Source organism: Genypterus blacodes, unplaced genomic scaffold (assembly GCF_046128005.1).
Source record: "Genypterus blacodes isolate CSIRO-AG114 ecotype Tasmania unplaced genomic scaffold, CSIRO-AGI_Gbla_v1 ptg000039l_1, whole genome shotgun sequence".
Lineage (NCBI taxonomy): Eukaryota > Metazoa > Chordata > Actinopteri > Ophidiiformes > Ophidiidae > Genypterus > Genypterus blacodes.
This window is the reverse complement of record NW_027466852.1, coordinates 5,141,232-5,165,494: the sequence shown is the minus strand read 5'-3', so window position 1 is coordinate 5,165,494 and position 24,263 is coordinate 5,141,232. Positions and strand designations below refer to the sequence as shown.

The 24,263-nt window shown below is 43.1% G+C and overlaps 2 protein-coding genes across 2 annotated transcripts; both read left to right on the top strand.

Moving 5' to 3' along the window:
- Positions 1-139: 139 nt before the first annotated feature.
- thumpd1 (THUMP domain containing 1) lies at positions 140-2,614 on the top strand. Its single transcript, XM_076147616.1, has 5 exons — positions 140-664; positions 995-1,172; positions 1,265-1,350; positions 1,526-1,688; positions 1,829-2,614. The coding sequence occupies exons 1-5, from the start codon at positions 455-457 to the stop codon at positions 2,170-2,172; spliced, it is 981 nt and encodes a 326-aa protein (XP_076003731.1). The 5' UTR covers positions 140-454; the 3' UTR covers positions 2,173-2,614.
- Positions 2,615-12,252: 9,638 nt separating this feature from the next.
- Positions 12,253-24,160, top strand: LOC142996787 (axin-1-like). The gene is made up of 13 exons (XM_076147873.1): positions 12,253-12,423; positions 13,258-13,948; positions 15,740-15,933; positions 16,126-16,278; positions 17,018-17,152; positions 17,335-17,431; positions 18,480-18,617; positions 19,131-19,518; positions 19,632-19,809; positions 19,923-20,102; positions 20,795-21,097; positions 21,188-21,337; positions 21,499-24,160. The coding sequence occupies exons 2-13, from the start codon at positions 13,328-13,330 to the stop codon at positions 21,623-21,625; spliced, it is 2,664 nt and encodes an 887-aa protein (XP_076003988.1). The 5' UTR covers positions 12,253-12,423; positions 13,258-13,327; the 3' UTR covers positions 21,626-24,160.
- Positions 24,161-24,263: the final 103 nt, after the last annotated feature.

Genomic DNA, 24,263 nt, shown 5'->3' with positions numbered 1-24,263 from the left:
TGAAAATGTCCCTTACAACCAAAAAGAACTCTGACTTAATGGATTAAATGGTGAACAATTGGAACGCCCTCTTGTCTGTTCACGATTTTTGATGTCAATAAAGTTGGTAGAAAATTTCAAAACAGATTTAGGCCTTTTGTCCACTCCCGGACGCCGTACCAGTTAACTCTAAACGTGCTGTATCGTAACAGAACGTGTTGTCTGACTCCATGTCCTCCATTCACCGTTGGTAGCAGGTGGACGTGCGCATTGCCGGGACGTGTGTTGCAGCAGTGTTTGATTTCCGCCACTGAGCCTATATTACACCGTCGTCCATCAGAAAGCTGGCTAGTGTTGCTAAAGTGTTAGCTAACCCGCAGAGCTAAACGGCAGCGATCGAACACATTCGTCGCTGGAAGCACGAACCTTTCCATTCAAGTTTCAGCTCCTCTCCTGCTCGCTAAACTTTGATAACATGTCCGACGAGGGAAACGAGTCGAGGAAACGGAGCAAGAGGCGTTTTGTGTCCGGGCAGCACGGTAGTAAGCGGTGGAGGGGCAGCAGGGAGCTGGAGGTGGGCATGCAGGGGATCCTCATCACCTGTAACATGAACGAGAAGAAGTGCACCGCCGAGGCCTTCAATCTGCTCAACGAATACGCAGACGAGCTGTACGGACCCGAGAAGGTAAGAACCACACACACACTTTCTCCTTTCTCTTTTTTATTTCACGGAATCGTGTAGAACAGCAGGGCCGTCTACGATTTTAGGGGGTTTGAACCGCCACCCCCCGCCCATGTGGAGTTCTGGGTAAAGTGAGTTTCTTAAGTAGTTGCAAACTTTTAGAAAGTACCTTACAACAGGAATTTCAGTGTTCAATCTCATATTTTGTACCTGACAATGTAAGTGTCCCCCATCTCCCTTAATCAGGCCAAAACCAGTTTAGCCTCCTTAATAAGCCATCAATAATCAACTTGCTGTGACACTCATGAAATGTTAAACAAAATCTTGTCACAGCTGCAAGATCCCAATGGAAGCAGCAGCGAAGAAGAGGACGGAGAAGAAGAGGACGTGGATGTGGCACTGAAGAAGGAAGTGGCTCTGCTGCGAGCGTCCAGAGTCAAGCAGGAGAGACGCTTCCAGGCTCTGGACAGTGGGGCGAACAACGTTGTCTTCATCAAGACACAGAATCTGGGTAAGATGTTGAACATGTAAAGGGAGGAGCTAATGCCTTTTGATTGTTTGAGCCTTTCAGTCTTCATGGTTCCACACATGTGCTTTCCCCAGAACCTGACAAGCTGGTGCATCACATTCTGTCCGATCTTCATTCGACGAAGAAGAAGAAGTCTCGTGTGATCCTGCGGATGTTGCCGGTGAGAAACAAGACGGTTAAGATGGCTATTAAGGGGAGAATCAAGTGCTTGCATCTATATGGGGGTTTGTTGTTGTATTAAATGTATCAAAACGATGCCTTGTTCTCACTTACAGAACAATCCAAACAAATGAGTTAGTTGGATCTATCATGTCATTATTGTTTACCTCATCCAGGTGAATGGAACATGTAAAGCCTTCCAGGAAGACATGATGAAGTATGTGACCACTTTCCTGGAGCTCTGGTTCAAAGCCCCGAGCTGTGCCACCTATCAGATTGCCTTCAAGGCCCGTAACAGCAGCCACAACAAGCGGGACGAAATCATCAAATCAATTGCAGGTAGCCATCTGATCCAGGATATGTTGATGCATCATCTAAATACCATCATGACAACACTTCACCTACATAACTCAAACAGTGAAACATTTTGTCTGTTTCGATGCTAACCAGGTCGTACTTTGGGTTTGTTACCATTTCAGGTCTTGTCGGGAAGCTGAACCCAAAGAACAAGGTGGATTTGACAAACCCAGAACTCACAATCATCGTGGAGGTCATCAAGGCGGTGTGTTGCGTTAGTGTTGTAAAAGACTATACAGTTTTTAGGAAGTACAATGTCCAGGAAGTAGTGAAGGAGGACGTACCCAAGGCTGAAGTACCCAAGGCTGAAGTAACCACGGTGACAAATGATGCGCACGAAAGCGAACAAAATGAGAAAGGGGACGCAGCGGAGACGTGCCAGGAAGAGAAAAACGCTGAAGATAAGGACAAAAATAAGCCCGAGGTCAAGCAGGGAGCTGATGCGGTGGAAGGCGGAGTGGAATGAACCCTTATGGTAGCAGAGTGTCAGTTGTTAGATTTAGAATTTCTGACGTATATTTTTCTTGCTGCTTTATAGTTGTGTGTGTGTTAACAGATGAACGATCAATGTTGTTTTCTTCTATGTGACTGAAGGAAATATTTAAGTTTTCCTTAAGGAATCCAGCGTAATCTGTCTACTAGTTTCAATATTACACAATACTGGAAACGGCTCTTTATAATGAACTACAACACATCTCAGCATCATTATGACAATTTCACCCGAAGCTTCAAATCCATCCGTTGTATTTTTATTGTAATATTTTATTTCTGTTTGAACTTTTTAAAACGGTTTAGTTCAGGTCAACTCGTCTCCTTTTTAACAACACAGTGTATTTCAAACTGCTTTTTTTGTAAAGAAAAACATTTTCCCAAAGCTGCACCTGAATTAAACCTAAAAATGCTTTTGACAGTTGTTGGCATGTGTTTGTTGTTGCTTATTTTACTGAATGAAATGAGATATTCTGAATTCCACACTGATACGTCTTGTGCTGGACACTTCTTGTATAGACCACAAGATGGGGTTAATCCCTCATTTTGTAGAGGCATGATATATGTGAGTATTGCAATTATTATTTATGATAGGACGTTAATATCTCCCTAAATCTTAAAGTGAAGTCCACCCCTCATTTTAATTAGAATACCATGCTTAAGAATGACCTACAGAAGCTTGCGAAAAATCTATTCTGATTTTGCACACACACATTGTCACCATGTCCTCGTGGACATGAGGAACAATCTCTCCAAAAACTGTCACGCTGTAAAATAAAAATGTGACAAAATTGTGAGAGGTGTTCAGCTGTAGCTACAGGTACGAGCTGGAGAATGTCTCTGCAGCTCTCTCCTCTGTCTCCTGTCGGCCTCACTCGTGTTCAGAGACACCATGAGCCTGAGTGTATTTTAGGAAATCTGATTTGCAATAAAATAGGAAATCAGATTTCCGAAAATCATCCGGTGAGACAGTGTTGGCATGTTGTCAAAGCCTTAAAAATAATAAGGAATACCTGTTCATGTCTGTGTGACTAATCATACAACCACTCACAAACCATTCACTAACCATTCAAAATCTATACAGCATTCTGTTTCCTCTGCTCATTACACTCAGGCTGAACTGTTGTGACCCGCTGGTTGTTATCGCTAACATATTCTAGTAAAACCCACAAATTGTGCCTCCGCCGGCTCTCAGGAGCCCCAATCAGTGTGACCTACTGACAAGCTCATAGCTCCAACACTAGAGACTTGGTTTGGACATTTTCAGCTTGACAGTGTGTGATTAGCACAACGCCAATTAGGCTGTGTGACTCGCCTGCATAATGGCTAAGACGCAGCGATGCCTCATAATGATTTTACAATATACAATAACATCTTAATGGTTTTGCCTCTACAGGGTGAAATCATTGTGTCTGGAAAGTGCATACAAACACATTTCTGCAGGTAAAGAGCCCAATTTTCATACAAATCAGTTAATTACTGAATTCTGAATGCAGTGTATAGTATGGTGTCTGAAATATAAGTATAATAAATATTCAGCTAAAACAAACAATCAGTCAATAGAATATTTCCATTTGTAACCACTCAGTGTTGTCTACTTACAAATAAGGCCTCTGATGTTTTAATTACCCCCAAGGCCATGTGTAATTAAATCTCTGTGGTCTGATTCCACTGCTTTTCGAGCCAAACAGGCAGGAAAAGACACACACACACACATACACACACACACACACACACACACACACACACATTGCTGCCACCCAGGATTGTTGGCTCGTACAGGTTTAAATGTCACAGGATTGTGAAACAATTGCATCCACAGGCGCATGTGCACAGGGTCCCTGGGGTCAGGATTAGCATCCATTGCTGTGGCTCCATATTTGACCTTTATGAGTGGCTAAGTCGTGTTCTCTAGGGTCTCATTTGTCTCACTTTAACCGAACAGTGGCCTTAACCTACTCACAACTCTAGCACTCTCACAGTATAGTGTTAGTAACTCACCAAGGCTCACAATATTTAGGGCTTTTCATATTGATGAACTGTATTGTATTTTCTTAGTGACCGATCATATTAAATTCATATAAAAACGTTTGTTATGTATTCATACGTATGGCCAATTTAATCAAATGTCAATAATGGCAACACACGCTGACTGTAATAGCTGTCTCCGACAATAATAATTGTCTCATTTGCATCCGTACTGGCATGTTGTTGAACCACGTCTAGGAAACAAAACCCTCATTTGCATGTGCAGGCTGTAAAACCAGGTCATCACCCTGTAAATGCAGGTAATACATATGAGCACCATGTAAAACAGGCTATTTAAATGGTCATAGGCACAAAAAAATTAATTGGGCAGCTCAAGACCTGTATGGAAAACATACGTCGCATCATTGTGATACACAGAATTAAAGTAATCAAAGTAAATCATCTCCTCCCACGATTTGGAGAAACTCAGAACACCACAAATTTAATCAAACTGGTATTCAAGGAGCCATTTTGTAGCTTTCCAGATGGCTTCTCTTTTCACACACACACACACGCGCACACACACACACACACACACACACACACACACACACACACACACACACACACACACACACACACACACACACACACACAGGGAGTCGATAAATGCACACCATTTATTTATTCATGGTTATTGTTATAGTGATGGGAATGTTTTTCGGGAGAACCTCTATTCCTCTGTGAGATATTCATAATGGAGGTGCATGTGTGTTTATTATTTGTGCATAGCAGCTATTTATGTGAATGGGGTGCAGTAATGAGAAATGCTTATCAACCCTCTACAGCCAGTCAGATTGCAGCTATAAGCTCTTACCTTAACAATCCTACAGGTAGGACAAGAGTGCATGTATTGACTCCCAATATTTCTGTTTGTCCTTGTAAAATGGAGAAGCAGGGGGATGGATTTTGTTGATTATGTGAAGTAATTTGCAGAGGAAAAACTGTAAGTGGATGTTTGAATGGTCTATTAAAATTAATGTTGTTCTTTTAATAGCTGGTATGATTACTTCTGTGTCTGTCTCTTTAATGATGTTTATGTGAGGTGAGATTGGTTTTAGCGGGAAAAGAGGTTGTAGAGTCAAAGATCAAGCCGTGCTGGATGCATCACAAAACACAACTGAAGTAATAACCTGGATGTGCAGGAAGAAATGTTGTTGTATGTCGACCCTGTAATGTTAAAGTCTCGGCTAAAACTCTTGGTGTAATCTTTGATCACAACCTACATTTCAACCATCTGCTCTACAATAGTGCAGTCAGACATGACCGGTGCTCAAAGATGTTCTGTTAAGGTTCTGTGAGCCTCCTGTGGCTGAGATGATGTCAACCACACTGGATGTTTTTTTGCTATATTTCCAGCTGGGATGTGATTCTGTCTACACTCTGTTCCTTCTGTAATAAAGCCTAAAATGTAAATATGTACAGAGAGAGAGAGAAAGAGAGAGAGAGAGAGGGAGAGAGAGAGAGAGAGAGAGAGAGAGAGAGAGAGAGAGAGGGAGAGAGAGAGAGAGAGAGAGAGATTTAATAAAAAGGTCCTATGAGCCTGATTGGGGCTTCTTGGACGTGAGCCCAGGCTGAATACCAGGGGTGTCTTTGCAATCGGTTAGTGGAAAGCTGACCGCTTGATTCTGAAATTCTATTCACTCCGTTAAGTTTATTGAGTCGCTCCATTCAAATGCAACTTTACAATGCAACTGTGTAACTTTGTTTAGAAAAGAGCTTTAAGAATAAAGGTGATATTTAGGAGCAAGGAGCAAAATGGAAAGAGGAGAAAGCAAGAAACAGTTATTCTTCTGCTCTCTCTCTCTCCCTCTCTTCTCTCTCTCTCTCTCTCTCTCTCTCTCTCTCTCTCTCTCTCTCTCTCTCTCTCTCTCTCTCTCTCTCTCTCTCTCACACACACACACGCACACACACACACACACACACATTTATCCAGTCATTGTCATCAATGGTATAATCCTTGGTGAGGGTGCTTTCCATATCAGTGGATAGCTCTTGGTGCAGAGACACATTTTAGCATAATGCTAACAAGAACCTTGACAATTAGTTAGACAGGAGAGGGGACAGGGGCCAGAGAGGCAGGAGGACAGCGTAAGAGTAATGATGTGAATAGAAACTTGGGCAAAAAAGAAGTGCATGAGAGGCAACAACCAAGCAGGGACATCTTTTCTTTTTTGCATTCCTTTCTTTTTCTTTTTTTTACAGCAAATAACTGAATGGTATTTCTATTGCGTGTGAGATTGAATGAGACTGAATTGTTTAAGCCTGATATCCCTAAAGGCCACATTTGCCATGCCAAATTCTAACAAACTTAAATTTAAGTTTTTGGATTTGGATTTGAAGAATATTTTTTAAATCCTTGTTTATATAAAATATGGAAAAGCAATGCTACCATTCCTAATTCAATGTATTTTTTTCTGGCAGCTTATCAGGGCAGCCGCAGATCATTGTGAATGTCTCTGAAACATGTATATGTGAAAGGCAAGGGCTGGACAAACAAACAGAAGGCCTCCTTAAGAGGACATGCAACTTTAACAGGATTGGAAATGGTCCTGACCAGCTGGATGAAGCTCCAAGAAAAGGAGAAGGGGATGAGAGGGTGACACAAGCAACTTGGGGAGGGGGCACAGGGAGGAGTCTTTCTAGATCATTTTAAGAGGGAATTATCTGTCATTCCGTCATTTCGTAAAGCAAGTTGACTCGGGAAACATTGATATATGCAGCAAACCGCCGGAGAAGAAGGACGGAAAAACCTAGAGAAAGGGAGAAAGCTTGGACATGAATGAAGCTGTTAAACACATCATCAAACGCCGCCGGCACAGCAGGGGGCCTCTGGATACACCCGCGTGAGAGATGGGTGGTGTGGGTGTGTGCGTGTGTTTGTATAGTTTTGTATTGGCCTAATAAACCGTCCATCTGCAGGGGAAAGGAGCACGGTGGATGTCGAGGGGTGTACAGCGCTCTTTATGCTCCATATTTACACCCTTTTCATCTGCACAGACAGACAGACGCGTCGTCCGGCCCAGAGGTTCTTTGATGCTCGTCGATACCGCTGCGTGATGATGTCACACGGCAGAGAGCAAGGGAGGGAGGCATGATCAAAGGAGAGAGGGAGGGATGAAGACGCAGGAGAGGATATCCAAGACAACAACGGGACAAAGATGGCGACTGCTCCTACTATGGGACGTCCACTAGAATCCAGACCTCCGAGTGGTCAGGAGGAACCTTGGACGCACATCAGCTGTATTCACTCCCTCCATTGTAACAGGATGACCACCACCATGACATACTGGAACCACCAAGCCAACCTCAGCCATTACCACCGCCGGGCTAGCACGGTAAGCTCTCCGACTACCTTAGCCTTTCCTCCGCTGCCGTTAAACCATCAAACCCTCAATGCCCCAATGTCTGGCTACCATCACTCCATCCAAAGTATTTATCATGTGTTGCCATTCTTCCTAATAACACATTTCTACCCTTTTTCATTCCGTCTTTTTTTTTTTTCTCGGCCCTTTCATCATGCTCTTTTTGGCTGTTAATATAGGCCTCTCTTTGCCATCAAAGGCAGCACATCAATTGCCTTGACTCCCAAGTGTATGTGTGAGGGAGAGAGAGAGAAAAAGGGAGAGAAAGGGAAAAAGAAGAACACCATGTATCAAAGATCAAGGCTCGCTTTCATGCCTGATTTTGGCCTTGGTTGGGTTTTCGCTCTCCATCATCTTTCCATCTTCCTTTCTGCGGACCGTGGACGCAAACCCATCGACGTTTTCTCCCAAACCCGCACCGGTCCAAATTTTCCACATTCGCTCCAAAATGAAATGAGACGCTTTGTGGGAAATGGATGCAAAGACATTTTTTTCTTGTTTCTTTGAGAATATGCTGCAGCTAGCAGGCTAGAGGGCCAGAGCTCTGCCAAATGATGACAATACGTGAAACAATATTTGAATAAGCAGCAGGAGGGCAGCCAGCTAATCCACTGTGGCTAATCCAGTATTGGTGCAGGCCATATTGGTAGCTGGAGTATTCAACACCATCACAATACACATCAGCAGGACGCCATGGCAGATATACTGACACTCTTTTACTTACAGGCATGGCTGGGAAAGGCCAGCAGATGGATGGATGGATGGAGACATCTGATATTACTGTTGTAGTTTTCAGTTTTTCAGTTTTATCACATATTGTTGTGTAACTAATTAAAAATAAATTCAAGAAAACAGTGCAGAATGTAGACAGAAAAGCAGCAGCTGATATTTCTTTTATAAACATCGACTCTCAAGCTCTTTCACACCTCGATGTCAGTGTTTATCTCACACAACACACAACCAGCTGAAATGTTGCTATCTCTATACTCTGTTGAACAAAATAAAGCGATACCCCTTTTAAGATCCCTCTTATCCTTTGTTTTGGGGCTTTTATTGCAACCAAAAAAGATACTTGTCCTCAATTAATTAGCTCAAAGAGCAGAGGTCTGTTTCTCATTCAAGATGTATATAATGAAGATTTCACTCTCTGTGAACATCTAAATGGGTCTTTGTGCTGGGAGGCCCCCAAGAGATAAGCCTGTTTCTGACAGGCCTCTGTACAGACGCCTAAATCTGCTCTGGCAGCTGGAACAAAGGATCCCTGAGCTGGACCAGCGTACTGACAAAAAACGCTCCATTTCAGTTGGTTAAGAGGACTTTCTCAATTTGAGAAATAATAATCCACTTTAATGTTGACTGGGAATGACTGAATGGAATTTCATGTATTTGTGTCACTTTGTTGATGTTGCTTAAGGAACGGTGCATTGGGCTTTTTTGTTTACCGATACAAAATGGAGACTAAACTACAATTGACTGGCTGGGGTCAGTGGACTGTGGGAGCAAGCATGGAGATTATTCCTGCATCAATGACATTATAATGAACCAATATCTGTAGATATGTACCTCTGCCAATGAGGCCACATTTTCATGTTTGTTTATCTAACTAAGTGTTGGCAGAGGTTTAGAGGGACTTACTCAAGGAAGAGTTGGCTAGATAGATAGATAGATAGATAGATAGATAGATAGATAGATAGATAGATAGATAGATAGATAGATAGATAGATAGATAGATAGATAGATAGATAGATAGATAGATAGATAGATAGATAGATAGATAGATTGAAGGATAGATTAAAGGATAGATTGAAGGATAGATACACGGAAGGAGCACAAGGGCCAGTTGTGTTAGTGCCCCCCTTTGTGTAATGACCTTTCTTCAGCTAAGAACACACACCTCTAGGACACACACACACACACACACACACACACACCAATCATTATAAATTCATAAGTACCAACATGCCCCCAACCCCTCCTCACTAAGACATCATGAAAGGTCAAGTTCATCTTCCTCAGCATTCTCTCTTTGTCTCGCCTCATTGTCTCAGGGGGAACTGCAGCAACCATAACAACAGCCTGTTGCAGTGGGAACCTGTGCGTGTTTGTGTGTGTGTGTGTGTTTGTGTATGTGTGTTAACTGTTGATGATATGAAGCATGATGTGATATGAATACATTTTCATAATGAAGCATGTTTAGCTTGGCTGAAAAATCTGCCAATCATATTTCATCATCCATTTCTCCAGCCACGGCCACAAGCAGCACTGCACGTCTTCACTGCTGCCCTCTGAATGGCTTCCCTGCTCTTCCCACTGAATGATTATCTGATTATCTGTTTAAAACAACTCCAAATGCCTCTGCAGCTCACGGCCAAAATGACTTTGTGAGTGTAACAGTGAAAGGTTGTGTCTACATACAGTATGTCAGGGATTATGTTGTTAGTGAGTTCAGCAGTCATGACCACTATGGCAAATACTACAAACTAAATATTTGGGGGATAACCATTAGTGCCTGTAGAGGAGATTAACCAATATTAACATTCTGAGAAAGGAACTAATTTCGTAATGTGACCGTGATTTAAAATCCATTGGTCATTACAGTCATTTAGGACAGTCAAGATAGTTCAGACATGTGTGTAGGTGGACTGTACTGTGCCCATTAAAATATGGAGATCACACATATTAACACTATCACGCTAATTAAAACAACACAAATTCAAAATATTCAAAATGTTCAATACTGTCCTGCTTTTAATTGTCCTTGTTCACTTCTCAGAGTCCAATATTTAATGTATACAGATTTGCATGAAGCATTGTGCATTCTATGATGGTCACAGCGCAAATGTAACTTGAACACTTGTTACTAGGAGTAACAACTAGGAGTTACTATATAAGTAAGCTGCTTCTCCCTCCGTTGCACAGGTTCAGACTGGCATGGAACAGCAATCCATCCAGAAATGGACACAGATATGGACAGGTGCCTGGACCTCACCTGAGCCTCCAGACCCTCCATGTGGAACCGCTAGCCTGACAGGCTTGCGGGGGTCATGGTAAACACCTTTGTTAACCACTATATTCCACTCTTTAATCCACATTTTAAAGGGAGAAATAAAGTAGTATAGCTTATAGATATACTGTATCTCTAGAATATTGTATGTATCACGAGTTCAAATACATCTCTAGTTACAGAGACTGATGATAAAAAACTCATGACTCATAAAAAATCATTATATGTTGTTAACAAAGTCACGGCAGATTTTGGGATCCAAAGTTGTGCGACCATACATGCAGTAGCCTACACTTCATCTCAACTCTGACAAATTCCATCAGTAATTATATTCCAAGGGAGCAGCTCCAAAAAATTACAATGAATGTAAAAAAAAGTGATTCGGATCTTTTGGAGGTCATCTGTGTATGTTATAGGTTGATCATTTATGTAGTAAGAGATATAAAATCCCCCTAAAGTTGTACTGCTAGGGATTTGCTGTAGTGATTTCGGAGTAATTTTAATACAATTATAATAAATAAATAAAAACATGTAATCTAACCACCACCCCCCCCCCTCTCTCTCTCTCTCTCTCTCTCTCTCTCTCACACTCACACTCACACTCACACACACACACACACACACACACACACACACACACACACACACACACATACACACACACACACACACACACATACACACACACACACACATACACACACACTCATACCCGTGGTATAGCGCGATGCTCCTGACTGAGTGACAGCAGGCGAGTGACACGCAGGATGCTCAGCTGGCGGCTTCTTCTGTCCTGTCAGTCACTCTTCCAGTGGCGATGGACAGGATGGTAATCTCAACAACTGTTCTACGGTAAGAAAATCCATTTTGTCTGTATTTCTCTCAGGAAAATGTGGATTTCTTTAGATTAATCTCGCGTTCCAGACAGGTTGAACCTCCCGGAGCAAAGTGACTAGGACCTGTGATAGGTTTAATTAGGTACTGCCATATGTTTGTGGTGTTTTGGGTTTTGTTTGGATTCACCTTTTACAACCATCTTTATTTATAGCGCATATGGATATTTTCACGGGGGAATAAAATTAACGTGTGATTTGTCATCAAGTTTGTTCGTTTGTTCTTTGTTTGTTGGTTTGCTTATTATTTGCCACTACCAGCTAATCACATCGGAACTATTGAAGAATGCGTTGCTTTTTCTTTACTGCAATCCATTTTACGCGTTGCGTAATTTCTTATTCCAGTTGTAAGGGGGCGCTGTTGGATACAATCTCGCTGCGCTACATAAGAACTAAATAAGATAGAACCGGTATGCTCTATTAAATCACTCAAGAGTAATTAAGCGCATTTCTGCACTGAATAGCTGTGATTGGAACAATGACGGAAATAGGTTTTCATCAAATTCTCTTATTTTACGCGCGAGTTACTCTGGGCTGATTGAGTGTGTATTTATACATTATAAACATTAAATATCATCTAGACATTTACATTTCCCAAACTTTTTTCTCAATTTAAACACTACGTCACTGTTCACTTTTCTATCAAATCGTTGACAACAACTTGCGTTCAATGCCGCCGCCGTACGCATGTCTGTTCTATTAGTTTTAGTTCTATACGCGTACCTCACCGCACGGCGTCGCCGCACGCGCACGTATTCTCTGTGTGCTCTGTATTATTGCTCACAAACCAGCCACCATGGGGAGTTAAGGGCAAGACGACGGCTTATTTTCGTTCATATTTAATACCAGAAAGCTATCCACATGCTGCGTTTTGGAGTACACAGTTCGCGCCGGTATCCCCAATGCAGTGGATTACGGGGATCGGGCTTTCAGAGACGGTAGGACGGACAGTTTTGTGTTGAACATGGGACATGAACGCACCTAGCTAGCTTGCTAACCAAAACTAGCTCACAGGCGCTGCTGCAGCCTGCAGAGTGGAAACGTGCCCTCGCTTTCTTCTGTTGTTTTATCTCAGATTGGCTTATTTGTTTAAACCAATAAGCAGTTCTGTCCCCGGTGATTTCGTACCACTTTGCTCCGTGCGAGTAAATCCACGGGCTCGGCTCGTGTAGAGCGATGTTACAGTAAGAGCTCGTAGGCCCGTCTTGTGTGGTTGTAGAGTTTGTTTCTGTACCCATCCCCCACCGTCTTTGCAGGCCAAGATGAATGAGATTCTCACTTCAAAGCTCTGGCATTGGTGGTGGTATTGCTACAAAGTTGCTAGCCAGCATTGTTAGCCTCTTAATATTTGTTGTGTTTTCAGCAAAAGTTATCTGACAAACGGAAGTTTGTTATGGTAGCTGGTAACTCTAACTTTGAAGCTAGCTGTTTGTCAACCTGACGACTAAAGTCCCTAGCGAACTCGAACTAACTTATTTTGCATGTGCAAAGTTTTAAAACGTGAAACTGTCTACTTGTGTGTGTGAGTCTTTCTACCGAACTGTAAAGTATGCATAGTTTTACATTAATTGAAAGACAGATTTATTAGCTAGCATGATAACATGACATCACATTAGCTTTAGCATTGATAGTGTTCACTTTCTAGGAATTGTAACACGAGTCGCTACATCCTTCGGAGTTCAGTGTTTAATTAGATGAAGATGAAGTTCATCAATAATATTTTATCTCAGACTGCCATCACCGACTCGTCCTCTTTCTTGTCTCCATCACAGGGAGACTTGTTTGTCAACAGGATCACTGCTCGGGATGAAGATCTGACCTCTGCTGTGTGCAATCAGAGACATGAGTGTTGTCAGAGAATTACATGGCATTGGGTACCGGGGTGGGGGTGGGGTTGTGATCCCTCTCGGCGGCCCCAACCACTTTACAGAGGATGCTCCACGACCCCCGGTTCCTGGTGAGGAGGGAACTGATTTGGACCCTCCAGTCCTGTCGGTCACCACCCGTCCAAACATCCTTTCCCAGCCCCCCTCATACCCCCCATCGTCCTTGTCGTCTAAAATGGCAGACACGTTAAATTACACGCCGTCTTCGTCATCTGCGACCCCGCGACGCCCTGACCTGGACTTGGGTTATGAACCCGAAGGTTCAGCTTCGCCAACACCACCCTACCTGAAGTGGGCGGAGTCACTTCACTCTCTCCTAGATGACCAGGAAGGGATCCAGCTGTTCCGTACTTTCCTGTGCCAGGAAGGATGTGCGGACCTTCTTGACTTCTGGTTCGCCTGCTCGGGGTTTAGGAAGACCAGTCAGGAGAAGAAGCCGAAGCTGGCCAAGGCCATTTACAGGAAGTACATTGTAGATGGAAGTGGGATTGTCTCCAGGCAGATCAAACCGGCCACCAAGAGTTTCATCAGAGACTGCGTGGCCAGGCCACATCCAGACCCTGCCATGTTTGAACAGGTGATGTATTGATGTTTATTGATGAGTCTAATGGCTGCCATGCCTGTTCAGCTAACACACTACCACTGAAATGTTGGACTTTTCACTCATCAGTTAACAGAACATGGCATTGCTGTACTTCAAGGTATGTTAGAAGGTTCGGCAGTAAAATTTACGGATTAATTCAAATGTTAAGTCAGATATAAGTTGATATTTCAGACAAATCACAAGCAAATTATCATTTAATGCGATCAAAAGTATTAAGACCAATGTCTCTTCTCAGACTGCCCCGGCCAACATCTTCTTCATCAATCTTATCTCCTCCATCTGATTTGGTGTTATTTAACGATTTAGGGTCAATTGAATTTCCCAAATGTCCGAAAATGATAAATGCCAAATTGGATTTAGCTTAAAGTGAAGGCCTGCCTAAACGTGAGACATTAACCCCAGTGTCAAAGTTCCGTGGTTTAACCAAAAGTTCTTTTCTGTGGACAGAATTTGCACCAGCAGTTGTGTAACGCCTGGACTGTATGCCTTCCTGGTCTCACTAGACTTGGCTTCCAATAGTTGCTGTAGTTCATTCAAAATGTGGCATTCAGCAAGTGGGAGACGACTTCTGCTTCTATTCTCAGCACCTCCACCCCACTTCATTGAATAATATCTTGAGTTTTGTTACCAATCACTGCCAATTCACTCCATAGAAATGTGCTTGATGTGCAGGCCAGTTTGATATTTCAGCAGCAGTGCTGTGTGATGCTGTGTTTGTCTTCTGTGGGTTTATCTTGTCGTAGTAATTTTAAATCGTGGGTCGTTAATGATGGGTACATAAAATGCAGAGGTGTTGATTTAGACAAAACTAGAGGAAGAGGATGTAATTCCCACATCTAGGCCTGTGCGACATTTTCTGTCAGCTGCAGACATGAGATATGAGATTAGTATCAGAGTTGATCCATAATGGTCACCTTGTGCATGTCCTTGTGTTATATCTTATTTGAATTTGCTTCAGTTGAGTTCACATCTCAACTAAGGAAGTGTCCCAACCTGATTGGTCGAGGTGTATTTCAGTCATTAATTTCCTCAAAATCACTCCATTGTGACGTCTATGTTCAGTGTCAGGTATAAGAAACAGCTGATGGCGATGCAGTAACTGGATAAACGCCTCTTTCTTGTCATTTGAATGGTTGCTTTTGCACATCATATTGCAAACTCATTCCAACTGCACCTGTGGCTCATCTGGGCTCTTAGACTGATGTTTATTTGCAGAGACCACTGATTTAAGAAGTTGTTGTTTTAGCTGGCCAGATTTAACTTGTCGTAATTGATTGGACATTTTAGCAATTGGAAGATATGAGAAAACATTTCCTTTTTTTTTTTGCTTTTTGTTTTTATTGAAACAAACATTTTACGTGACATTGTGCATACAATTGTAGGACATTTTGGAGATCATTATTTATACAGAAAGAGGGGGAAGAGGATAGAGAGAGACAGAGAGGAAGAAGGAAGGTTGTACCATTAATAATATTGTTGTTGTTAAAGATTATACGTAGACCCTGAGTTAGAATAAAAGTAGATTGAATGATCTAACAGGATAAACACAGGATGATGTCCAACAGCAATGTAGGCTAGTACAATTTGCATTATAGGCTGTGGCAAAGAGAAGAGAGAAACAAAAAAACAAAGAGAACCGAAAGAGACCCCCACCCCGAAATTGCATCCCAACCCCGCAGTCACACAAGAAGTCACACCGAAAACATCTGTAAAGGCAGCACATGGTATTCTTTCCTGATGTGTTTATGTCCGTGTCCCTCCCAGGCCCAGACGGAGATCCAGACCACAATGGAAGAGAACACCTACCCTTTGTTCCTGAAGTCGGATCTGTACCTGGAGTTCACGCGCACAGGAGGAGAGAGCCCCAAGCCTAACCCCAACGATCAAAGCCCCTCTTCAGGGCCGGCCAAGCCTGTGCCAGGGTACTTACCCACGCTCGCTGAGGATGAAGAGTGGAGGTAAGATGACCTGGAGACTCCCTCTGTCGCTAAACGCCCACCTTCCTATTGGAATGATAAGTTCACAAGGCCACAGTCCCTACAAAGCATTTATAGGCTTTGAAAAGATGCATATAAAACATTTTTGAACTATTTAACAGCCAAAATTAATGAATGAGTTTCTATAACGCATCTAATTTTGTCTGAACTCAGGTGTGGAGGAGGTGGAAGGGAAGTGGAGGAAATGAAAAATGAAGAGGAGCCGGGAGACACACCAGCTGGTAGGCTGACTCAAAGCCTGCTGATGCAGACGGCGCCTCAGAGAACCTCAGTCAGCCGGAGGAGACAGGACAGCAGGGAGTACAGGTGTGTTTGTGCGTGCGTGGGTGTGTGTGCACGTTAGTGGGAGAACTCTGTAGAGATTTGGTGTTCAATTACCATGTCTGTAGACCTTTGAATGGACCCTTATGGAACCCTGCGCTTCACATATTGAAAAGCATGTAAAGCTTCACCATTGCCCCACAAAGTGTTCCATTTTACCCACAACATTTCTCCCAGTATTTTTAAGGGGAAGTAGCTGGGAGAATGTTGTGGAGGAAAAGATCCACAAGGGACGTTTAGCTTTTATCTTGGCGTTCAGAACGTCCATAAGGGTCCTTTGAGGCCTCCCGGTCTGATAAGTGTAAGCGTATATTTATAATAAATCAAGGTCAGTGGTCCACAGTCAGATGTAAGCCACCTGAAAATCAGAAGATGTGTTAAAATGGCATAAAAGCATCCCCTTTCTGCCACAATCTCAGTACAGGATTGAGCACACGTGAATGTAGTGACTGTTAAGGAACTCAAAAAGGAAGCCTTAATGTTGTCTAAAATTACTTGCTGGTTTGGATAGGTATGCATTTAATGCTCTTCATACAGTAAATAATAAATTGCAGTTAGATATTAAGCGTTGAAACAGAAAGTAATATTAGGGTGAATTATTAAAGCTATTAGGGGAGATTATCAAAATTGCTCTGTATGATTTTACTGCTATCACCACATTTTTATACATTATGTTAATTGAGGAGAATATTCTGTATACTAACTTGTCTGTACTGATCCCCAGGCCATGGAGAGAGCCAGTTAACCCATACTACGCCAACATGGGTTACGCCCGCGCTCCTGCAACCAGTGCCAATGACAGTGAGCAGCAGAGCATGTCGAGTGATGCAGACACGCTATCATTGCCCGACAGCAGTGTGTAAGTACCAGCAAGTACATCACTCTGCGTGTGCAGTGTTTACCTCCACATATAAAGACGTAATTAGTTGCTCCGTTTAACCCCTCATTCATTACTACTGGAGGTTTCTGTGTTACATCGCTCTGCCTCGCTCATAATTGATCAACTCTAAGCGTTTCTCATCTGTTGTTGTCTTTGTGCAGAGATGGTATTCCTCCGTACAGATATCGAAAGCAGCATCGTAAGGAGATGCATGAAAGTGCCAAAGCCAATGGACGTGTGCCCCTACCTCATATACCTGTAAGTCGCCCAGACACCAGCTTCATATGACGAAAACGTCAAGCCAAACCTTTCTTCTTCCTGCAGGAGTGATGTGTGCTGCGAAAACATTCCTATAGCAACGTGGTGGGAAGAAAGTACTTAGAACACTTTGTGCAGACGTGCTGTGGATTGCTGTACCAAGCTGAATTTGTCATATATCAGCTATTTGCACAGATGCGGCCTCCACCCTCACCTAAACAATATCACCCACGGCATATTTTTGCGTTTCATTTTTTCCGCCCCGCTCTGCAAATAGTCTTAATTACCTGACAGCCGAGCAGTTAAACGTGTTACAGTACAGCACAGCCTTTTCTGCCGACGCACAATGGTTTTCCAGTGTGTGTGCAGTCCGCGGTGACAAGGTATAGGAAACTACAGAGTGAGTACAATCTTTACTATAACCAGAAGTATCCCCCTGATGTTTAAGAACATTGCAGACAGGCTGTTTTGTATGCTGTCTTCGGGTAGAAGGGGGACTTCAAAAGAAGAGGGGTAGAGACAAAGGGAAAGACACAGAGACGCATGTGGCTGTACTGGATACTGTGTTAGGAAATGGTTGATGTTTTACCTTGACGCTGCGCTGTGAGGAGTATTTCTGAGCTGCATGCTTGCTTTTCCTGCCTCCTCCGGGCTCCAGGTCAGGAGTAATTAGCCACTCTGGGGTACAGAAGACTCGATCCGCACTGCTGCTGTGGAGTTGTTTTCATTTTGTATCTTCATGTCGAAAATCGTGTTTCCTTCACTAACAACGTGTACCTGCTCTCCAGCCTGAGCACGGACACAAACACACACACAAAACGTACACAGCTTTGTGAGCTGCCCAGCATAAAGACTTCAAGGATAATTAGTTTAATTTACAGCAATTCAATGATGTGAAACTACATTTTCTTGCAACAAATTAGAATTATCTCTACTTCATTAATAATTAATAATACTAAAATTTTTATTGTCTTAATCTACTAATGAAGCATCTTACTGCTGTGTTGCAATTCTCTCCATTTAACTCATTTGGCCATTGTCTATGCAGCACACGTACCACATGCCAAAGGACATCCATGTAGAACCTGAGAGATTTGCGGCTGAGCTCATCAGCAGGCTGGAGACGGTTCTCCGAGAGAGGGAGGCTCAGGAACGGCTGGAGGAGAGACTGAAGAGAGTCCGTCTGGTGAGTTTGAGTGCTGTGTGTGTGTGTGTGTGTGTGTGTGTGTGTGTGTGCGCTTGGCTGCATCATGTGATTTTCATGCTGCGAGTTCAGCTATGAGTCTCTCCACTTCTTGTAGTATTGATGTTGTTCATATGACTACAATTTCCACTGAAATGATACATTTTCCATTTTGATCATTTTTTGAAATGGCAAATGTGCATTAATTATACTTAAATGTAAAGGATTAAAAAATCTACGGGAATCAAGTATATTGTCTGTATTTAGAAATCTCTTGGCTATGTGCTTTTTTAACAACAAATGCTCAAACGGTTAAGTTGTTAATGTGTCTCTCGTTGATTCTAAATGTGACTAAATATTTCCCTTGAAAGTATTTGGCACACATGTACAAGTACAGAAACAGTTGTGTGTGTATGTGTATAACACACAACCTACTTTGGCAAATCGTTTCTTCATGGATCAAGTTCATAACTGTGATTAATCAGTGATTGTTTATATGGCTGCTTTTTCTAACAGGAAGAAGAAGGGGATGATGCTGACATCTCTGTGACAACCTCCATGTCTTCTCATAGCATACCACTCCCCCTCCCTTCGTCTTTCCCGCCCCTTTATGGCGCCCGTTACTCAGAGACCACTGCTAATACAACAGTCGCGACCTACGGCGGCCTGGTTGCTTTGGAGGATTGCCACGATGACGACCCAGAGTCCATCTTGGATGAGCATGTACAACGTGTGATGAAAACGCCGGGCTGCCAGTCGCCAGGGGCAACCAACAGCACCTTAGGAGGAGGGGGCCGACATTCTCCTCCCAAGTCGTCACGGTCACCAGATGGGGGGGTCGGCCCCCCTCACTACCCCCCTCACCGAGTGGCAGGTCACAGTATGCCGGCTGCTGGAGTCAAAGGTAGGAGGGTGTGGGGGAGTAAATGGGACAGACAGCGGGAAGACTGAATGTGGGAGGGATCGGTAGGAGGCCGCCATGCCACTAATGAATCCTGTCCCTGGTGTTTCTCTCAGGTATTCATCACCACAAGCAACTCTATCACCACAGAGGAAGAGAAGGGCAGGAAGACGCGAGCTCTAGGTCACCGACCAACTTCCCGTGGAACGGCGATCCAGCCAACCAGTACACAGGAAGAAGCCGTAACTACGCCGATGGTGCTGGCGCGAGCACGCTGGAGGGGATGGGCTACAGGTGAGCTAGCTTGTGTCTGTGTGTTTACATCGGCCAGGACCACAGCAACCTGGCTGCCACGCACGCAGATGACCTCAACTGATTTGTGTACGTCTTGTGTGTTCATTCTGCAGCAGCAAAGGTAGCACGCTATCGCGCCGAGGCGGTAAGAAGGCGGAGGCACCTGGCAAAGGTGATGAGGGCGGACGTGGCCTGGAGGCTCAAGTACCACTAGAGGATTTAGAAAGAAACCAGAAGATCCTGCAGTGGATGATGGAAGGAGAGGCTCTCAGACACAAGAAGAGCTCACACGGGTAAGTGACACACTGATTGAACTATGTAATAAAAGTTTTACAGAGTTTCTACTGCTTGTGGGTCTGAACAATTTAAAAAAACATTGAAATGTAAAAGGAAAATTCAGATCATTTTACATTTTTAATGATTGAAGTCTTTGTTAACAGTTGTTTTGTTCTTCTATTGTGCGAAATTAGACGGGTTATTACAGTTGATAAAGCCTGATAAGTGCTTTCTATTCTTTGAAATATTTCAAGGGTCTGAATATTGCTAGGGACAGCTTCCGTGGTGTGTGTTTTCCCTTCCATTCGGTTATTCAGAGGAGAATAATTGCTGCCTGGTAGTTGTGAAGGTCCATTAAACTTCTCCAAAATGTTCCTAAGAACCTAAACTTTGACTGAATGCTGTAAATATTCTTAGTAAGGAGTGAGACATATGCCATTTCTCCATGAAATAAGTAAAATTATTAACCTTCTAATAAGACAACAGATGTATGAAATACCATGACAGTTGAGCCTGGATGTCTTTATCGAATCCTGGGCATCATTTATGCGCAAAATGCCCCAAACTGTGTGAGTCTACGTATTCACCTCTTGACTCAACGCTGGAATGTTAGACATCATGGTAGTATTCTAGGAATTGTACTGCGATCCAACAACCTTGGACGTGGCGGCGCGTGTACCAGACATAACTTCCCCCGTTGTCATTTTAGCGGCAGCACAAGTGGCTCCAGGAGGACGGCAACCAGCAACGAGACGCCACGTCCGACCTCAGTGGAGCGACCGGGAGCCGTGCACCCCTGGGTTTCCGCCCAGCTCCGCAACAACCCCTCTACCGTGTCATCGGCCATCCCCGGTTCATCGTCCGCCCAGGTCGTCCAGCCCTCCCATCCCTTCATCCAGGACCCAGCTATGCCCCCCAACCCAGCCCCCAACCCCCTCACCCAGCTGGAGGAGGCTAGGAGGAGGCTAGAGGAGGAGAGGAGGAGGAATGCAATACAGCAGGCTAAGCAGAGGTAGGCGGGCTCGTGTAAATGCATCTGTGCATTAATGTTTGTGTTCAGGTAGTTTGGATTTGTTTTGTAATGCCTCCTCTTTTCTCCAAGGCACAAGTCTAGTAAGCGCCAACTGTGTGAGAACATGACGGTTGCCTACTATTTCTGTGGAGAGCCAATCCCATACCGAACATCAGTCAAAGGCCGCGTGGTGACTTTGGGCCAGTTCAAGGAGCTGCTTACCAAAAAGGGCCACTATAGGTGAGAGCAGTTTATGTTTGCACCTGGAAATGTTTAATGTGACGATATTGTACAGCTTTGATTGATCTATATCGTCTGCCTCGGATGTGATGTGCTATGATACAGAAACAAAGTGATTTTAAGTCCAACAAATGAGTGACAATCTGTTTCTTTGTGTGCAGGTTCTACTTTAAGAAAGTGAGTGATGAGTTTGACTGCGGCGTAGTGTTCGAGGAGGTTCGAGACGATGACGCCATCTTGCCGATTTTTGAGGAGAAGATCATTGGGAAGGTGGAGAAAGTTGACTGAAATTTGGAGATGCGAAGATGAAACAAAATAACCGAAATGATTTGCTAAGTTTGGAAGAGAAGAACATTGAAATGAAATTCAGCTCTCAGAAAATGCATAAAAGGAAGTGGAAAGATGGAAGTATGGGGAAAGTACGACGGAAGGGAGATGGCTTTGTGTGGTAGAAGCCTGGCTTTGAACGTTATGGAGGGGTTTTTAATGGAGTGATGGAGTAGGATGGAACCTACTTAAAGAGAAAAGGCTTGGCTAGATGGGAGTGCGAGTGGAGGAAAGGGACACAAAATATTTCACCTGTCATGTCTCCACTGTGGATATTGGAGGAGGGCTGTTCAACGCTGATGTCTAAACAGTCTTCCACTGCTCTGGATGGACAGGATGAGAGACTGCTGGAAAGGAGAGAGGATCAGTAGTCTTCCACCTCCTCTGCCCTGGAGGAGTCTCTCCTCCACAGACCATTACGATGCTGCTACATTACCACGGAAACTCTTCAATCGGTGCTTGGGACAGTAAAGAAAGTAGTTTTTTTTCTCTTCCATTTTGGATTCTCACTGCCTTCTACTGGCTCTGTTCCACAACAGTTCGTGACAAGGGGAGAGGACAGAGGATCTTGGGAATGGAACCTAGTCTCCTCCTCCTCTCGTTACCTCCTTAAGTCTGAAAACAGGAACTTGCTCACCCTTGATTCCTCGATGTCATGTAGTGATTTATCACATTATGTTCACTGACAGGTCCTCTACATAACTTGTTTACCAAAGCTACATATTTTTGATAAGACAAGTATCCTTATTACTTGTCTTCATTTTATTTGAATTCTATGTACAAGGCAGGTACTATTACGTATTAAGGCAGCCTAATTTTGTCATATCTCAACGTAATGTTGTATTTTGTGTATGTTTTGAAGCTAGTTCAGTAGTCACTTCAGGGCAGCCATTTTGTGTCTTTTGTTCCCCCCTCTTGTGTCTTTTGTTCCCCCCTCTATACCAGATCCCTCTATCTAAATTCTGTACTGTTTACCTTGGAGTGTGCAGTTGTGTTCTACCCTGAAATTAATTTTAAACATAGGAATTAATTTTTTCCAGCTCAGTTATAGAATGCCGCTCTTTACTTCTCATGAAAAGTAGTTGTGCACACTTTAGGTGTGCACTGTGACCACACTATACCCTCATATATGTACCTTTCTGCTTATACTGCGAACCTGTATACGTAACTCCGAGCTCAGTCTAGGTGCCTGCCTGGCCAGTGCCAGTACTATCTAGATTGCTAAATCTCACGAGTGTTTGTATGAAAGCAAGTGTTTTTTGTGTATGCCTGAATTCAGCCAAAGAGCAGATTGTGTGTATGTGTGTGTGTGTGTGTGTGTGTGTGTGTGTGTGTGTGTGTGTGTAGTATCAAATGTTATGTTTCAGCATGAGCATAAAGGAATCTCTTCTGCCCCATCCCCTCACAGATTCCCAAACTTCAAATGATGTAGCCAAGTTGGCATTGAGTGTGAAATGTGTTGTTTATTTTATACTGTTCATACCAGTACAGGACCTAATGCCTTGAGTCCAGAAAACCATGATAAAGCACCATGCAGACAGTGCACTGATAACACACCAGCTACGTAAGCTGAATGTAATTTGACATTAAGGGGGCTGTTTTTTTCTTTTTTTTTTCTTTAGTTTTTTTTTCTTTTGCACCCGTTATGTCCTCAAAGGAATCGCTTCATTGGTCACATCATTGCTTGAGTCTGTCGTCAGTGTTGATGTAGAACTGTTGGCCAATTGAGTGTGAAGTGTTATCTGTACTGATTACTGTTAACCGAGTGTGTCGCAAGAAGACAAAGGAGTTCCAGGTCTCGCAGGAATGTCGAAAACAAATTTGTTCATGGTTTGACCTAGTAAGGGAAACAGGAGCAGAAAACACACGTGTCCCTACTTCAACCCATTATGCCTTCAATAGGGAATTTAAATTTAGGTATGTATGTATTTGTTTATAAAAAAAATGTAATTTTAATAATCACCAAGCATGTTCTTATTAAGGAATGTTTTCCCGATGAGTTGAATTGTCTATTTTATTTTAATGTTTAGTTGCAAAATGCTACGGCCCTTTGATATATTTTATGTTTGCTAGGAAGAATGCCCAGGGATGATTGAATGACAACATTGTTAGAGTTGTTTCTCGTGATCATGATTTCTTCTAGTGGACAAAACCAACAGCTGCGTCTGTGGTGTTGTCAATTCGTGTGAAACACAGTGCCTTTATCATGTTATCTTTCTAATTATGTTTACTGAACCAATCCATACTTTTATTGTAGTTTTATTTTTCAATCGGTCCCATTGGACTTTTAACCACCACCTTGCTTGCTCTCTTCTGTTCTGGAAAGATCCTCTGCTGTAAATATGTACATTATCATTTCATAAGTGTCTTCAAACCTGCACCACATGTCCACGGTGGTTCTGTTTTTTCAAAGGTTAATGCCAAGATGTCACTGTGCTGGTTCCACTTGTACATTTCTTTTAAAAAGGTACTTCATAATAAAGATGTTAAATAAAACTGCTCTCTCTTTCATCACTCAATTATGCAGTAAACGGTTGAAGTGAAGAACAACAATAACCTCGGGTGACTTGAAGGATTTAGTGAAGTTACTGCTTCCTCA

What these genes read in the sequence shown, in the direction of transcription:
- thumpd1 (XM_076147616.1), top strand. Translation starts at nt 455, where the DNA reads ATGTCCGACGAGGGAAACGAGTCGAGGAAACGGAGCAAGAGGCGTTTT. An exon ending in AGCTGTACGGACCCGAGAAG is followed by an intron (nt 665 to 994) that starts GTAAGAACCACA and finishes ATCTTGTCACAG; the next exon opens with CTGCAAGATCCCAATGGAAG. An exon ending in AATCATCAAATCAATTGCAG is followed by an intron (nt 1,689 to 1,828) that starts GTAGCCATCTGA and finishes TTACCATTTCAG; the next exon opens with GTCTTGTCGGGAAGCTGAAC.
- LOC142996787 (XM_076147873.1), top strand. Translation starts at nt 13,328, where the DNA reads ATGAGTGTTGTCAGAGAATTACATGGCATTGGGTACCGGGGTGGGGGT. An exon ending in CACAAGAAGAGCTCACACGG is followed by an intron (nt 20,103 to 20,794) that starts GTAAGTGACACA and finishes TTGTCATTTTAG; the next exon opens with CGGCAGCACAAGTGGCTCCA. An exon ending in ATACAGCAGGCTAAGCAGAG is followed by an intron (nt 21,098 to 21,187) that starts GTAGGCGGGCTC and finishes CTTTTCTCCAAG; the next exon opens with GCACAAGTCTAGTAAGCGCC.